At 41.4% G+C, this 17,221-nt stretch overlaps 1 protein-coding gene across 2 annotated transcripts in view; it reads right to left on the bottom strand.

Moving 5' to 3' along the window:
- Window positions 1–317: 317 nt before the first annotated feature.
- The window catches only part of PRDM15 (PR/SET domain 15), a 40,012-nt gene continuing 23,108 nt past the window's right edge, over window positions 318–17,221 (bottom strand). The window contains exons 12-24 of one of the 2 annotated variants that reach the window (XM_081859040.1): window positions 16,378–16,545; window positions 15,424–15,518; window positions 13,852–13,983; window positions 12,953–13,087; window positions 11,593–11,756; window positions 10,165–10,244; window positions 9,234–9,353; window positions 7,664–7,795; window positions 6,750–6,833; window positions 5,682–5,857; window positions 4,966–5,046; window positions 4,153–4,362; window positions 318–2,001 (exon numbers count right to left, since the gene is read on the bottom strand). In XM_081859040.1, coding sequence (XP_081715166.1) covers window positions 1,513–2,001; window positions 4,153–4,362; window positions 4,966–5,046; window positions 5,682–5,857; window positions 6,750–6,833; window positions 7,664–7,795; window positions 9,234–9,353; window positions 10,165–10,244; window positions 11,593–11,756; window positions 12,953–13,087; window positions 13,852–13,983; window positions 15,424–15,518; window positions 16,378–16,545 — 2,066 coding nt within the window. In that variant the 3' untranslated portion in view covers window positions 318–1,512. Of the gene's footprint in view, window positions 2,002–4,152; window positions 4,363–4,965; window positions 5,047–5,681; window positions 5,858–6,749; window positions 6,837–7,663; window positions 7,796–9,233; window positions 9,354–10,164; window positions 10,245–11,592; window positions 11,757–12,952; window positions 13,088–13,851; window positions 13,984–15,423; window positions 15,519–16,377; window positions 16,546–17,221 lie in introns of both variants that reach the window. The other variant, XM_081859039.1, reaches the window with a different exon arrangement.

A 17,221-nucleotide genomic window follows, 5' to 3' on the forward strand; every position in this document is an offset into this window, starting at 1 on the left:
CACTCCAAACTGCATTGTCTTTTTCACAGGTCCCATATGTACACAACCTTAACATGCAGCTTGTTCCTATGATGTGTACTGGAAGGTTAGAAAAGCTTCTGTAAATAACGGCATACAGTCGAGAGCAAATGGAACTGTGAGGAAATCATCAGTCAATTGTCAAATCTTATTTTTCCTTTATCGTTTAGCTAGAACAGTTGTTCACAAAGGCAAAGGCAAAGGCAAAGGCAAAGGAAATACTTATTCATTCTCTTCTTTGTGTACTGCTGGGATTCTCCTCCTTTATTTTCTGATGGTACGCTCTTTAAGTCATTCCATAAAAGATGAAGATTGAATTTGTATTTAAACACATGATATGGCAGATACATTGTATACGGATGCAAAACAAAACACGCCCTCTTCTGCCTGAACAGATGATACAACAGCTCTATAACTACCTAACTTTATCAAAGCAAGTGATTTTTCATTAACTTTAGTCTAGGCTGCCTCCTTGTGGTCAACATAACCTACAAACGGTATTATATTATGACTTGCACCCAGGCAATTTGTTGTTGTGCATTTCAGATTTCCCCCAAGCAAAATCATGTATCAGTTATTACGAAGAAAATAATGAAAAGATACATGAGATCACTTTAAAAAGTGCCCCTTAATTTGTAAATATCCACCAAGAATACAGTGCGAAGTGCAAAGGGTAATATCGAACAATGACTCCCGAATATTTATGACATGATAGAAGACTAACTGGCAAAGTCAGTTTCAATGGGAAGAACTGCTCTTTCAGATCTATTAGCTAAATGTAATATTTAATCAACAAGCAGTTCTGTAAATGATTCTATTATCACATTAAGTGTTTAGTCCACAACAAGCTTGATTCAAGTTTTAATTTTACTAAACAGAAGACCGTAAATGTTGCTCTAACATCAGACTGGCTATTTTCCCCCCCAGGTGACAACCCAAGCTGTCTTATTGGTAAAGTGAGTTCTCCATCACCAACATGGAAATGATTCATGAAATGAGGCACATTTCACATCACGGACTATCCCCACCCACTTATTTTTCCCAAACGTTCCATTAAATACAGGAATGGTCTAAGGAAAACAAAAACATTTCTTATTTGCTCAATTACATCCTTATATCCCGCTGTCAAGTTAGTCGCAACCTAACTCAGTGTGACTTAAACGCTCTTGCTGTATGGTTTTAGAAGATACTGCTGTTGTATTTACTATTTCTTATTTCCCTGTCTCCTTGCCAAATGTACCACAACCCCCAAGACCTCAGACTTCTCGCTATTCCCAGCAGCTGATTTCACCCCATATTTTGAGTAGGGCTGGCGTTGGTAGCGACTCTCAAGGCCTCTGCCTTTCAAGCTGTTGGGCCGATATCAGCATGCCCTCATTGCATGCACTCTTTCCTCCACTTCTGTTTGGTTTCCAGCAATCAATTCTGCGGTGTATGTGTCCCATGGGCTCCTACAAGCCCCTTCACAGTTTGGTGTCTCCTTACAAGTATAAGTTAGTAGCTGTACATCTGCTGCTGCTGCTGCTGTTCTGTTTGAACCTGTTGCTGCCCCGCCTGCTGCTGCTGCGTGGGCTGGGCCTGCGTTTGAAGGGCATCCGTCTGAGGCACTGCCCTCCAGGTTAAGGGATGCTGTTCCGATATCTGGCTCCCTAACGGTGCGATGGAGTTCACCAGAGTAGTCAGGTTTATAAAATGGGCGACTGACTGGGGGTTTGCTGGCTCAGGCTGTGACTGTATTTGGATATCATTTTGGCGGTTGCCGTGCAACATGGCGGAACCAGTGACTGTATCGAACGTCACGGTGAGGATGGAATTGTCTAGCTGCAGCTGGCGCTCGGGAGTGGCCAGGTGGCCCACAGCCACAGGTTGCAAGTTTGTAAACTGGGTTCCAGCTGGTGTAGTGATGGGGGTAACACTAATATTGGTCAGACCAACAGAACTAGAAGGGGCTGTGACATTTGGGTCTCCGAGAGTCACCACCACCTGAAAAAAGAGAAATTCAGAGTTATCTGTAGTGATCGTTTTTACTAGAAATGCATGCTGTGAGGAACAGTCAACTTTTCTGCCTCTCTTCTTTGCCTGTCAATGGCATGATGGGAACACATGTATCATATAAAGCAGGCATGTCCAATAGGTTGATCACGACCTACTGGTCAATAGTGGTGGTCTCGGTTTATTGTGGTATCAATTTTTTTTTAGATTCCCCCCAAAAGGTTCAATAACTTTGGCCACCCATCCCCCCCCCCAAAGCTCAACAACTTTGATCAATCTTCCCCTAAAAAAAGCTTGACAACTCTTTTTATACTGTGAGTAGATCTCAGTCCCTTGGGAGTTGGACGTGCCTGATATAAAGCAACCCAGACTCGGGGATCAGCACCTGAGGACTTCTTCATGTGTCTCCTCCATGGGAGGCCTGGAGGTTGGCAACACAAGAACAGGTCCTTTCTAACTCCAGGAGACTTAGTTTGGGCAGAATCAGGTATACCCTTCCATAATTAATGCTAAATACATTAATTCTGGTAAATGAGCCACCATAGCAGCTAGACGGCTGTGGAAAATTGTGTCCTGGGTTTTTTGGACTCCTCTACCCATGTAGTATCTGATACCATTAGTTGCAAGATGTGAAATATATTGTCATTATTTTCAGTTCTCCTACCCCACTATAATAGAATAGCTTCCCCCCCAAGCTGGTGGCCTCTAGATACTTTGGACTGCAGCTCTCATCAGCCCAGCCTGCATGGCCAGTGGCTGCCTCTGATGGGTGCTGTGGTCCAAAACATATGAAGGGCACAAAGTTGGGGAAGGCTATAGCAGAAGGTCTTCCTTCCACCCCTCATACGATATCTGTTGTTATAATTCAGAGTTGAAAGCAAACAGTGTTAAACTTCATGGATTTAGATCATACATGGTGGCGCCCACCCTGTGGAACGCCCTCCCATCAGATGTCAAGGAAATAAAAAACTATTTGACTTTTAGAAGAGATCTGAAGGCAGCCCTGTTTAGAGAAGTTCTTAATGTTTGACGTTGTTTTTTTTTAAAAAAAATTATTATTATTATTATTATTATTATTATTATTATTATTATTATTTTATTGAATTTTTAATATCTTGTTGGAAGCCGCCCAGAGTAGCTGGGGAAACCCAGCCAGATGGGCAGGGTATAAATAATATATTATTATTATTTACTATTATTATTATTAAATTAATTTTCATCAAAGGTGATCACCACTACTGGCGATTCAGGCAATACTTTCAGCCGAGTTCCCCAAATTGAGGGCAAAATTCTGAATTTCTTTAACTCTGGTATTTCCAGTCATGTGGTCATGGTATTTCTCATCCCCCTCCCATTGCAATAGTTCATCTCTAGTATGTTTTGAAATTGAAATTACTTTTTAGAACAAAATACTTTGCTTGTATCTCACCCTCAAGCTAAGTTGGTCATAGTTACCTGGCCAAGAGATGAGCAAGGCTATGCTGACGGCAGGGCAAAACAATACGGTTGCCATAAGTTCTGGGGCTTTGGGGGTTTTTAAATGATTTTTAAAAAACACACAAAATGACCCCCCTTGCCATACATCTGGGTTTTCTCGGACATTTTTCCGATTTTGCGAAAATCACCCCGAACACCAAAATGCTGTCCGATTCCCGGACGTATCGCAACCCTACAAAACAAAGAAGAGGGGCCTAGATTTCCCAGGCTACTGGTTGCATTCATTCCTACTGAAGAAAGAAAGTGGTTGCATTGAAAGGTCTAGTGTGGTTGGGGCAAAGTCTATTCTCCCACAACGTCAACAATGAGGTAATCAGTGTTTGCACCATGAGAGATGTTTGATCTAAATGGTGCCTTAGCAGACGTCCCCAGAACGCAACCTAATATTTGCTCACATAGAAATGAATTTAGCAACTGGCACTGACTCTGCATACAGAGGCAAAATGAATTTTCAGGGGATTTCAGCCACCAGGGACCTCTTCCTTCCTCTCCCCTGCATATTATACTGGTGAGCTTTCTACAAATTCTCCTACTGAAAAAATCCATCCATACATTAAAATACCTTTTAATATTCCTAGGATAAAAAGCCACTTTTTGTTGTTGTAATTACCACCTTCTCCCGATCCCTTGGTAAAGGGCACTCACCTGCTGAATGCTTTGCACAGCTGAATTGGTCTCATCTCCCACATTCCCTGTGAATTCCACTTCTTTCTCTGTGTATTCACTGAAGGCAGAATCCTCAGGCACTTGGGTTTCTTCCTCTTCATCGGGCTTATGCTTTCGTTTATGACCACGTTTATGAGCCTTCATATGCTTGCCTTCCGGTAACTCTCCCGGTTCCAGGGCTAGGTCTGACTGCAAGGGGAGTTTTCAATGAAAGCACAATGTCACTGAATTCAACACTTCAACATCAGGAGAAATTCCTGTTCAAAACTGCTGAATTAGAAAAAATATCAGTAAGTTTGATTTGATTTGTCGAGGACTCAACAAAGACTATGGTTTCCTTTCATGCTACACATGTTTATTACTGCAGCAAAGGCAGGAAGATTTGTGCTATTCCTGATGTTGCGAATGGTCAGTGTACTTATTTTGCATAGATTTGAGCTTTATACAGAAATGTCAGGCTGTACCTCTTGCGTTTCATAGCCTTCCAGCACCCTTGTTCTTTCCCCCTTCTGTACTGATGTGTATCTGGCAACTGAGGACATTTTATGCACCTGATAAAGTGGGCTTAAGTCCAAGGGTGGGGAACCTTTTCCTGAAGGCGTCTGAGTGCATTCAGCTGAATGTGCTTGGAATCTCCCTTCAGACCTTTCCCAGTAAATGCAGGAAGGTCAGGGCTGAAGCTGGCACATGTGGGGATACTGGGGGGTGGAGTTGGCACATGGTTACTTTGAATGTCCAAATAAGGGCTGAAGGTAACAAAAGAGTTAATATTAGGCTACACTTGCATTTTACCTGTACAATTCCTATAGATGAAGCATCAACAGTTGTGGTTTCTGAGAGCTGCTCCAAGTCATCAATTCTAACTGAAAGCACCTGGAAAACAATATTTATATTAAGGAATAACATATTTATAGTAGTGTTACCCTTCAATTGTGTATAAGGAACAGTTACGCTTATATGTAACAGACAGATTGGTTTGTTTTGATATTATGTTTTATATCATATACGTATGCATATTTTATATTACATTTTATACAGCCATTCAAATCTGGCTAGTCACTCTATCAGCTCAACTAAGGTTAGCTACCTTTTGGGTCCTTCTGAATGTTTTCCATTCAAACTGGTCATTGTATGAACTACATAAGAAACCCTGAACTTGTGTTCCTCATCCTTCCCCATCCCTTTTTCTACGTATGTTATGTCATCTAAATGTCAACCTCTGGATTGGGACTGGACTGCTTTATTTTTAAACTGTGTGCAGTTCTTAGCATTTTAAAGGAACACACCAGTGTTAGGGCTACAAGTTCTGTTTTCTGCCCCAAATAATCAGTAAGTGGCGTGTGCCGTATTAAGAATTTGCATTCCTAAGATGTGAATAGCAAGCGTTGGCAGCTGTCACAACAAAGCTGCACAAAAATTAAAAATTCATAGCAAGGTAGCATGTAAAGAATGCATCTCCCCAGGAAGTCAGCAAAAATCATGAACTCTTAATCTGTCATCAAACTCACCTCTGGATGTTTTCGCCTCATGTGACGACTCATTGAAGCTCTGGTGGAAACCTTCGTCCCACAGAGCTGACAACTCTGCGCTTCTACCTTATCGTGAGTTAGCTGAATGTGCTTCTGAAGCATGTACTCTGTGACGTACTTTTTATCACACACTGAGCAAGTCCATTGTTTTCCCACTAGTAGTAGCAAGTAAAACAAGAAGTTGAGCATTAATTTTCAGGTAGGGCATCTTAATATTACAACATTTTACCTACAGTTTTCCATTTTTTAAAGAGTTATATGGTATGGAACCTGGAGGAAGCATTTTATATTTGTATAACTGGGAGGCACTTACATACTAATTAGGATGGACTGGAATTTAAAGCAGAGTGATGAATTCCATGGAAATGTGACACTTGGGTGTCTGGGGACAACTATCAGGCTGCATTTGCCTTCTGAGATCAGGGGCTGACAGGATCTGATATTACTAACCTTAGCAAACCTGAGAGCACCGAACCAATGAGGGAACGTGGCTCAACTCTCCCTCAAAGTCTGAATTATGTCAAAGAGTTGACATGAATTTTTTTTAGAATATCATATGGATGAAATAAAAAGAAGACTTGTGGTACCTTCAAGACTAACAGGTTTATTATGGCATAAACTTTCATGGACTAGAGACCACCTCATCAGGTGTATTAAGGCTTATCCCAAGTCAGCAGATCTATGCACACATGAATTTCTGGGGGGCAGGGCAGGGTGGAATAGTAAGCAATGAGATCAGAGGGAACTGAAGTGCACCAAACACAGGCTGCTACAATTATGTTCAAAGGAAGCTTCACAGAGAAGCTCCAGTGTGAAGCCACTGAATTATGAGGTTTCAGAAAGTTCAATTCTTATAAGGTGAGGCCTGAATCAAGATAACAGGTTTTTAAAAATTCTACTACAGGACCAGTGGCGAGGGATAATAGAAACTGTAGTCCCAAAACAGCTGGGGACCCAAGTTTGGGAAACGTTGACCTAGAGTCTTAGCATTTATCTTTGTAAAGGAAATTTCAGAATCAGTGGCATAGAGTTCCAGCCAAACATTACCTGTGTGAATGAGCTTATGAGTCTCCATTGTATTCCTCTCGCTAAATGTCTTCCCACAGAGCTCACACATGAAATCTTTGATTCCTGCTAATTAGAAACTAGGTTAAGTACCAAAATGATAACCACCCACAGTTCCTTATGGCAAATATGAAATTGTGTGCTACAAAAGGAATGGCCAATTAATTGTTCCTTTAGGCCCAAAGTCATGCTGGTGTTTGCTAAACTAAGCAGTGTAGTAAATGCTAAATGGAGAGCAGATTCCAGGCAGTGCTGGGGAGGGGGACAGGACTTATTAACTCTCTGGCATTTATGCAGGGCTCCATCTGGTTCCCCAAACTTCTTAACATTTGCACAGAAGTGAGAACCAAGGCACGACTGTATTCATGAAATCAAGGAGCTCTTAAAAGTAGAAATAAGCAAAATGGAATTTATTGACAAAGACTACATAGTCGCACTATGAGTTTCCCCCCTCTTCATATGTTTCAAAAATGCAGGCATCTTCCTCTAGTTTCCTAACTATATTAACCATAAATAGCTATGGACAAAATTACCTGGGTATATTTTGTGTTGTTGTTTTTTAAAAAGGTCTAATGGTATTAACCTCAGTCAACATCTATATGTGTGCCTGTAATACACATTTGCACACCCTCCACAGAGACCTGGAAATTTGATAAAGGGTCTAGGGCAAGTAAAACTGCAACCTGACACACATTTCTTTAGCAGCAAGCAACATCCTTCAAATGCAGCTGGAGCTACTTAGTCCTGGGGACACATGCATTAGACTGGTGCTGTAAGAAGTAACTGACATCACTACTGTATTACAGAGCAGCAGGTCTGTAGGCCCCATTGACTCTCAGGCAATTTATCTTGCCCTGTGCAAGGGCTGTGGAGTTCCTCCTCTCCGTGGTGCTCACCTGTGTGCCTTTTGTAGTGCTTCAGCATGTTGACTTTCTGTGCAAACTTCCGATGACACTCCATGCATTCATACTCCTTTATCCCTTTGTGAAGCTTCATGTGGTGCCGCAAGGCGTGTTTTGTTTTCATGCCTGTAATGGATAAAGTCAAGGCTTAAGCATGGCGGGGAAGCCCTTTCAACACCCTCTGCTTGAGAGGCATGCAAAGGAAAAGACTCTGCATGAGAATGCTCCAAGCCAATGGCCACCTCTAAGGAAACTTTAAAGAGAACGCCTGGGTCTATTTCAGAAAGCAATTCACCCAAAAGCTTCAAGAGACCCATGGAAAAGGGCAATGAAAGATCTCTGAAAGGCTCTTTATTGGGAATGGTGAGGCTCAGCATGCACGTGCGTGCCAGTTTATTTATTTAAAGAATCCTGTTCATTCAGCTGCTGTCTTTGAAAAGCCTAAGAAGTAATTCACAATGTTTAAGGCGGCTCTTGAAATTCAAGTGAAGTGGAAAACCACCACAGAAGGGCAAAAGGCTGTCCTGTTTAATCCCACTGCTGCAAGGCAGGAATGTTCACACACTGAATCGTGTCATCCAGACAACATGTGTTATTGCAGAAAGGGGCTTGCAAGAGCAAGGAGCTGTAGAAAATGCAAGCATGCAAATACCGGGAAGTTACAGGTGTTTTAAATAAGACGGCATCGATACAGGTGGGTTTTTTTAAAAAGTGAGAATTTAAAACCATCCTGCATGCAGGACGGGGTGGGATGCAAATATTTCAAATTATTCACTGATTAACTGAAACACTTAGAAACAAGATCCAACAAAATCAACGGGACTTCCTCTGCAATAAGTCTTAAAGACACTTAAGCCTCTTATTCACAACCAATTCTGTCATTATTATTAATAACTACATTTGTATCCTACGCTTCCTCCACAAAATTCAGGACAGTGGGCAGAGTTCCCCAGCTCCCTTCATTCCACACAGCCACCCTGTAGGGTAGGGTAGGCTAAGAGACAGTGACTTGCCCAGTATGTTTCACAGCTGGGTGGAGATTAGAACCCACACCCGGTACTCCTATAAGGAGTAAATTTCATGCTACATCTTAGGTGCAGTTATAACATCCTTGATTTGTGAGTGTCAGCTTTGTGTGGAAAAGATCCCAGGTTCTGTTCTCTGGCATTCCCACATACAGCAGTGACTGTAGAAAATACTGAGATAGACAGAGCAATGGTCTGGCTCAGTATAGCGTTCACGTCCTTAATGAAGCATGTTCACAATCAATGATGAAAAAGCCAGTACAGTACCCACAGTCCTGCAGCGCCATATCAGCTGGGCACACATATGGAAGACTCAGTAATGAGATGTGCTTTGCGACAGAGCAACTTCTCATGAAAAATTAAACAAACATTAAGCACCCCAGATTCCTAATCAGCACAGTATAAACGTAAAAAGAATGATTCCAGTCATTTGTAAGGAATCACTCTGATTATCAAGGTAGATTCATATTCTGAAATAACCATTTTTTTTTTTTTACCACATACCATTTACTTAGGGATATAAAAGGGAAATTTCATACCTTTGCCGCATTCCGCGCACAGATATTCTCGAATATTATCATGGACTCTCATGTGCTCTTTCAGCATGTCCTTCCTTGCAAATGACTTACCACACTGCTCACAGGCATGATTTTTCACACCTTAAAAACAAAACAAAACAAATTGTTATTTGAAGGGGACTGGGGTGGGGCACGTTAGGTTTTGCGTGCAGGTAAAAATGAAGTCAACCCTTTCGGCAGTTGTCCCTCCCACTCTCAAAATAAAAGCGTTTTACGAACTGATGTGGAACGAGATAGAAACAGAGAAAAGATACATGGAAAGCTGTATAGGAACCTCTAAAAAGAGTTGTGGAAAGAAGAGGCAAAAAGGAAGCAGAAGGAGATGGGACAAGAGACAGATAGGGGGGCAGCTATGATCAGAATGACTGAGGCAAATTACAAAATTAGAGATGCACTGAATTGCACTGAGTCTTGAGGCTACAGAACTGAATGAGAAATATGTCCTCTCCTAATGAGAAAGAACGTCCCATTTGACTTGTCTACCCGCAAGGCAGAGCTGTGTGTTTCAATGATAAGCACTTGCAGGCTCATCACTCCCCCTTGCCAGGTGGACAGCAAGTGCACAGAGTCAAAAAAGAGAGGCCAGGGGAATATGAGAAGATGCACCCAAAGCACAATGGACTGTGCAAATTGCATTGGTTCTATAGACTTCATGAGCTGCAGCTAATGTAATGACGGACACTTTCTGTATGCTGATGAATCTCCCCACCCATCTCCCCACCCTCAAAAGAAAAAAGCTATTTTGGGGCAATTTTTAGTGCAGAGTTTTCTCAGCACAGAATTAATCCATCACAATCTATGTACCCGACAAACAGGATTCAATTATGAAATAAAAAAAAAACAGCACAAGAAAATATTTGTTATTAAAAGAACAGTAATAAAATGAGTCTACCTGTGTGAATAAGTTTATGCCGTTCTAAATTCCCTATGCTGTTAAAAATCCTTCCACAGATTTCACATGGATGGATATATCTAAAATAGGAAATAAAAATCAGCTAGAGACATCCTTTTTTTCTAATTAATTGAAAATCTATGATCTCAAAGGTGTACTTTTATTTGAAGAACAAAATTATTTGAAACAGTTCATTAATAGAGTAACACTACACTTTTGAGGGATGTAGAAAACCAAGCTATATTTGTCTCTCTAGCTAGACAATAGTCCCTGCATTAGCTCATGGGTTCAGGAATACCGATTTTAAAATTTCTGTGCATTACAAGTGAACACTTGTAATGTGTTACAAGTGCTTAGGATTTTCAATGTTATGCATGGCTTTCCGGTTTTTAAAAAACTTTTCTTGTAAGTATATAAAAAATACTGTATTGACTTATCCATCTAGAAATATTTAAATAGCATTACTGTATACCTTCTTTTCTTTTTTAAAGTATAGTGGCTTGATTTGGACATTGTGGTATGGTTTAGTGTTACAAAGGCAGTCAGCCTTAGGCTTGCATGCTCTCTCACCATTGTGAATCAGCAAGAAGGAGATCAGCAGCTTCCATTTAAGACTAACCGCACTATAGCATTATATCCCAACACTAAATTGTATTAGGAAGTCAGCTTCTTAAACTGTGACTTGAAGTTGGCTTGTTACAGCAAACCATCGTTAAGAATAGCAACAGTTGATCTGGGTTTGGCCAGTTTGCTATGTCATCCAGTCCAAAACATAACTGAAAGCTTTTACATTATTCCCTTCTGTGTCTCATCTTAATTCTAAACTTTGCTTTAGGGCTAAGTCCATGCAATGCCCACTGTCTTAGCAGTTTCTTGAGCTGGACTTTTTCTTTGCAGCTTCTCGCTGTATAGGATATAAACCGGGGCAAATCCAAAGTATGGTCAAGTTGACATATGTGCCCTGGAAATGCTATCTCTCATCTCCCACCCCTTGCCACACACACAAACCTTGTCTGAAGCAGAACATTGTGCTTCCACACTCGTAATATTCTTTCACTAATTACATTCAAGTATTTCCCATCTTCTTTTGCCGCCATGGTCATTATTAACCTGGGAGTGCATCACACTTCAAAACTGCACCCTCTCCACAGGGTAGAGAAGGGGAAACAGGAGCACATGTGCAAAACTATTCAGTTACTTTTGCAAGGTAAACACACTTTAAGTAGGCCACTGTCACAGTCCATCATTTCCCTCGGGCCTGTCTCTGACTGATCATCTTTGCTAAGGCTCCATTGCTAAGAAATCATTCTCTGCTTGCAATCCTGCTTCTAATTCATGTGTAGGTTCCACTGAAGTCAATGTATTTTTCCCATGCCCATCTGGCAAGACTGCATTGTTGATTTAGTTTTGTCAGACTTATCTCCTTACTTCTGCACATTGGGGTCTGGCAGGTTCTCCCGATGAATGACCATGTGCGCATGGTAAGTTGCCTTCAAGGCAAAGCGTCTGTTGCAGATGCTACAGCCATAGCCTTTCTCCTTGTGAACTTCCATAATGTGTTTCAGGTACTCTTTTCCTCGGCCAAACGTCAACTGAAGAATGAAACAACAGTGAATGCACCACACTGGGGAGAGGTGGACAACCTTTGGAAATAGTAACCACAAGCTAATGCAGCACTGAAATAAATGACAAGGCCAGCTAATAATCAGACACAATATCTGTGTTGATTTCTGCATGTGGTGCAGTTTATATGATGGCTCAGGATCTTTGGTTTCTACGGGAGCAAAAGCTGTTTTCAGCCCAATTTCTGTAAGGGAAGGCACTATTGCTAGTTTGGCTAGGATTAATAGGTCATGCAGGAGATAGCTAAAGTCTGCACCTGGGAGGTAGGGAAGCCACAAAGGGGCAAAGATTGCAGATCCAAAGACACTGAAGGAAAGATGCAGAGTAGGTAGTGGAATAAGATTTTATTTAGCCAGCCAATTTGTTAGCTATGGGCTTCTAGAATTACCAACAAAGGGTATGTAAAGGAAACTGGATGCTTGTTTCAGCAAAATTTCACACAAACCTCTGTGGAAGAGGTGAGCTGGAAACCAGACTAATATTATTAACAATTTCAGCCACCTTCCTTCTACAATCAACCAGACAGCTCCTGTTTATATAAGACAGGCATGAAGTGGCTGTGGCCTATCGCACATTTTACATGTAAACAGACAGGACTCCTTAACATAGCAATGAAGAAAGATGGAGCAGTATTTTTTTAAAAAAGCGAAATCATGATATCCTTACAGTGATGAAAACTACATTCTTTTTTTCTTTTTAAAGTAAAGTGCTTAACTAACATTGCCTAAATTAAATGTATTTGAATAACAGATACTGTGTGAACATGAGAATAATGTCTCTCTTCTGCCAATACCTGTGGGTTAAAGCCATTGATTAGCTGTCTCTCAATCGGCCTCCAGCCTCCACACACAGCTGCCCCTGTGATTTCTTACAGGAAGGCTGTTAATACCCAAATGGAGCTTTCCAGTTTGCAACATCTAGCTTGATTATTTCAACAGAGGCAGCACATGTTCAAGTGTACATTCAGCTCTCCTGCCACCACTGAAATGAATGCTACTGACTGCATGTGCAAGAGCTCCATATACACAAACACACCAGAAGAGACGCAGATTTCTGGGTCAGGGAACGTAGCTGAACATCTTTTCACTATTTTCGACATTTCTTTTAGCAACCCAACTCTCCCACCCCATTCCCACCACAAAATGTTTGAAAGGAGTAAAACTACCTGGCACCTTTTGCAGCTATACTTGTGAGGCTCAGAATCCACACTTCCGTCTGAGTTTTCATCGTTCTCCTCTGAAGATATTCCAATTTTGCCAATGAACTCTTCTCTCTGGTGGTCATCCATGATTGCTATGTCCTATACAGAGTGGAAGTGCAAACTCAAAATGTTGTCTGACCAAAAAAACTAAGCAGACACAGCCACCCTGTCTCTATTAAGTCCTCTGAAACAAAGGAAAAACAATAGCCTCACAAGCTTCTCAGCTGAATTTACATTAATAACAAACCAGAACTATCCGAATTATGGCTTGTTGTTCTGTTGCCTGTTTTCAGATGACTGAGCTTTGTGCAAAATCAATATATAGTGAAATATATCACCTTCTTGCTCACACCTTACTGCCTGTTAAGTGTCAAAAACCAAACCTTTCAAAAACTAAATCTGCTGAGGTATGACATTCACTGAATCTTCTGCATGCTTTCCCCTAAATGATTCTCCCTCTTTCAACAACAGATGCTAACTATTCTTCATGCCTTAGTCGTATTGAATTGACAGACGATAGGGGGGGAAATGGCCCCTTTCCCCCCGGTCCGCTACTGAGCTTCTTCACGATTCTAAACGATATTGCATACTTGTAGAAATATCTTTAAATGGGAATATTATTGCTTAATATATTATACGGCTCATAATTCAGTTTTAAGGAAAGCTGAAGCAACCAACGCCACATGGCTGGACTCATGATTTCCAAATTGGCCTTCAGCCTTTATCGCCTGCTAAACCACTGCTCCTCCTGTTTTCAGTGGCTTCCCAGTTCTCCTTGGTAGCTTCTTCGTAACCCTACTCAGCTCCAGTTCCAGCTCCAGTCAAATCATACTGAGCGCTTTCAAGGTTGTTAAACATTGTACCTTAAAATGAACATGAATATGATCTCTGAGCACATCTACTCTGAAGAATTTGCGGCCACAAATCTCACAGGTGTATTTCTTATCTCCATGGGTCAGGAGGTGCTTGTTCATATTGCTCCTACATGAAAATATCTGAAGGGGAAGAAAGATGTTAGCAGGCGAATTCTGTTTTCCCGTCACATGTGAGAGATCTAAAATACCCTTGGTTCATACTTTGAACTAAAGTTAGGTGACATTACTGAAGATTAGAATTTAAACCAGCTCGAGAACTGCCCAACAATTAAACTTTGACTTCTAATACAGAACTACTCACAAAGTTTTCCAGCTGATCTCTGTAACTTCATTTTCAAATCCTTATACTCAAAGTTTAAGATTTTATTAAATCTGTTTTACTATTTTTTGTCATTTTCACAACACTTTTAATGTGCATTGCACTGTACTGCACTTTATTATGATTGTTTTCATAACAACCTTACAATGACCATTAATTTCCCTTTTAATATTATGAATGCAAAACAGGGTTGGGGCGAGGACACGACAGCCTTGCACTAAGACCATTTCTTGAGGATGTCTCTTACCAGGGATTTGATTCTAGCAGAGCAATCCTATGAATATTTATGTGAGAATAAGCCACCTTGAACTAATTAGGACTTACACCCAAATAAACATGTACAGTATTGCACTGCACATATCTCAACTCTGGGTCCAAAACTTTTTTCATTGGCATAGGAAGGAGGGTCACTTCCGTTCCATAGTAATGACATCCAACTTAACAACAAAGCTCTTAATAGCCAGCAGTTGACCAAATAAGGTCATAATACCAATGAATGGATGGCTGAACAAGTCAAAGGTTAGAACCCAAAGCACTGCATGTCTAGTTCTGCATGCCCAAGGGGACTATGGGCTGGAGCTTCTTAAATAGCAACACACCATTCCACATGCTGGGAAGCAGGGCGGGGAGCTCAACCTATGGGACTTAACGAGACAATCTCTCACGATACTTTGACTGTGGCTGTCAGAGGACCACTGGGACCATGCTCATGTGGAAGCTTTTCCTGCTTTGCTTCTCTCTCAACTACCACCCATCAAAAAAGCACCCAAGAAAAAGGAAAGAAGGTCACCAAGTTGCTTGTGCAACATTACAGTGGTACCTCGGGTTATGAACTTAATTTGTTCCAGAAGTCCGTTCTTAACCTGAAGTGTTCTTAACCCGAGGCACGCCTTCCCTACATAGGCCTCCTGCAGCCCCAGTAGCAGATTACGTTCGTATCCCTGGGCAAAGTTTGCAACCCGGGACACTTGTGGAGTTCGTAACCCGAAGCATTTGTAAGCATAGCTGTTCGTAACCCGAGGTACCACTGTAATCTGTGTGGACTTTGCCGTCTCTGCTAACCTCACGTCAGTTACACAGACTGGAAAAGTTTGCCATAGTTGTAAGGATTTGGGGAACTCATCCAGAACACGTTCTGAATTGTTGTGTGTTAAAAGCACGACAAAATAAATAAATGTATGTGAGTATGCCTGTGGTTTGAAACAAAAGTTCCACGAATGTAAGTCAATGGAAAATCCTACCTTTCCACAAACAGGGCAACCAGAAGGTTCTTTCTTGTAGCGAACCATGTTCTCTGTGCTGTGCTCAAAGTCCTCTCTTTTTACACGCCTCACTCCTTAAGATAACAGTTCCCACCAAAAAAAGAACAAACAAAGAATAAACCATGCTTCCTACTTCTATGAATAATGCACACCATAATCAATACAGCAATGCATGGAAATGACACCCTGTCTGTAAGAAGTGCTGCTTAATTTTAGGTTTGCCCATAAACATGGATATTGGGCTGAGGAGGTAGCACCTTGGTTGTGCAAAGATTTGTGTCTCATGCATGCCATCTATTTTATTTATTTATTGCATCTGTATCCCATTTTTTCCTTTCAAGGAGATCAAAGAGGTGAAAACATTCCTACCTTCTTCTATGTTTTTAGCAGTTCTTGGTTTTTTTTAAATCTGCGAGCTGCCTTGAGAGGCGGAGTATAAATAAATAAGCAAATAAGACCTCTACTGTTTTATTCTCACAATAATCCTGATAGGCAGGTTAGGCTAAGAAAGGGACTGGCCCAAGGTCAAGCAGTGAGTATTTTGGTTGACTGGGTATCTGAACCCGGGTTTTCTGGTCGTAGTCCAACACTATAACCCCGTAATTTAGACTGAAAGCACAATGGTTCAGCTATTGTGGTTCAGATATCTGGATGCAACTTAAGGACATACCAGAGTTTTCCATGTAAAAAGGGGGTCATCGTGAATAGCCCTTAAATCGCATCCTGAATAATGAACAATTTAGATCATACCTGCCAGGCAAATAGCTACACTTGGATGGTTCAAAGCCTTCTCACCCTCAATTCCAGTGATGCATTACCACGAATGAAGAAAAGAACCAGCCTTAGTGTGCCACCCGTCAAATTTTTAAATGATTACCATAGGCAAAAAATTATTAAAGGTCCAGGAAAAAGATCCATCACAAATGTACTTACCTTCCAGGTGCCTCCTCTGGTGATCTAACATGACATCTTTCCGGTAGAACAACTTGTTGCAGATCTCGCAAGCAAATTTCTTGTCCCCGTGTTTCTTTTTGTGTTTTGAGAGGTTGCTGTTTGTGGAAAAAAACCTGAAGCACATCTCACACTGAAAGGTCTTGTCGTCTGCATGAAAAAGGGGAAGAAGGGCAGATTTCATAAAAGCAGTTTTTAAAAACCATTTAGTTGTTTCTAAGAATAAGCCGTGGAATCCAGCGGCACAACTCAATCAGGGGCCATCTCTGAAAACCAACAAGAAGCTTCCTCTCGTCTAATCCTGCACAGCCCATTTTAAATGCAAGCCCTTGTCTCCAAAAGTAGGGCGCTGCTGTGAGACAGTCTGTTGTGGCTTGTGTCGATGCCACCAGCAATAGCTTTCTGAGTGAAGCGAGTGTGGGAGATGGTATCTGGCATGCCAGTTGCGACACCACTTGGATACAGTGGTACCTCGGGTTAAGTACTTAATTCGTTCCGGAGGTCCGTTCTTAACCTGAAACTGTCCTTAACCTGAAGCGGCACTTTAGCTAATGGGGCCTCCTGCTGCTGCCGTGTCGCCGGAGCACGATTTCTGTTCTCACCCTGAAGCAAAGTTCTTAACCTGAAGCACTATTTCTGGGTTAGTAGCGTACGTAACCTGAAGCGTATGTAACCTGAGGTAATTTGGATACTGTACTGATACAGCACTCCATCCTGCACACACATATGATGGTGATTATGGGAAGTGCTGCAGTTCAGTAGTAGAACATCTGTCTTACATGCAGAAGAATCCAATCCTCAACGTCTCTCGTCATGCTGATTTTAT

Source organism: Podarcis erhardii (assembly GCF_964252035.2).
Source record: "Podarcis erhardii genome assembly, chromosome: 4".
Lineage (NCBI taxonomy): Eukaryota > Metazoa > Chordata > Lepidosauria > Squamata > Lacertidae > Podarcis > Podarcis erhardii.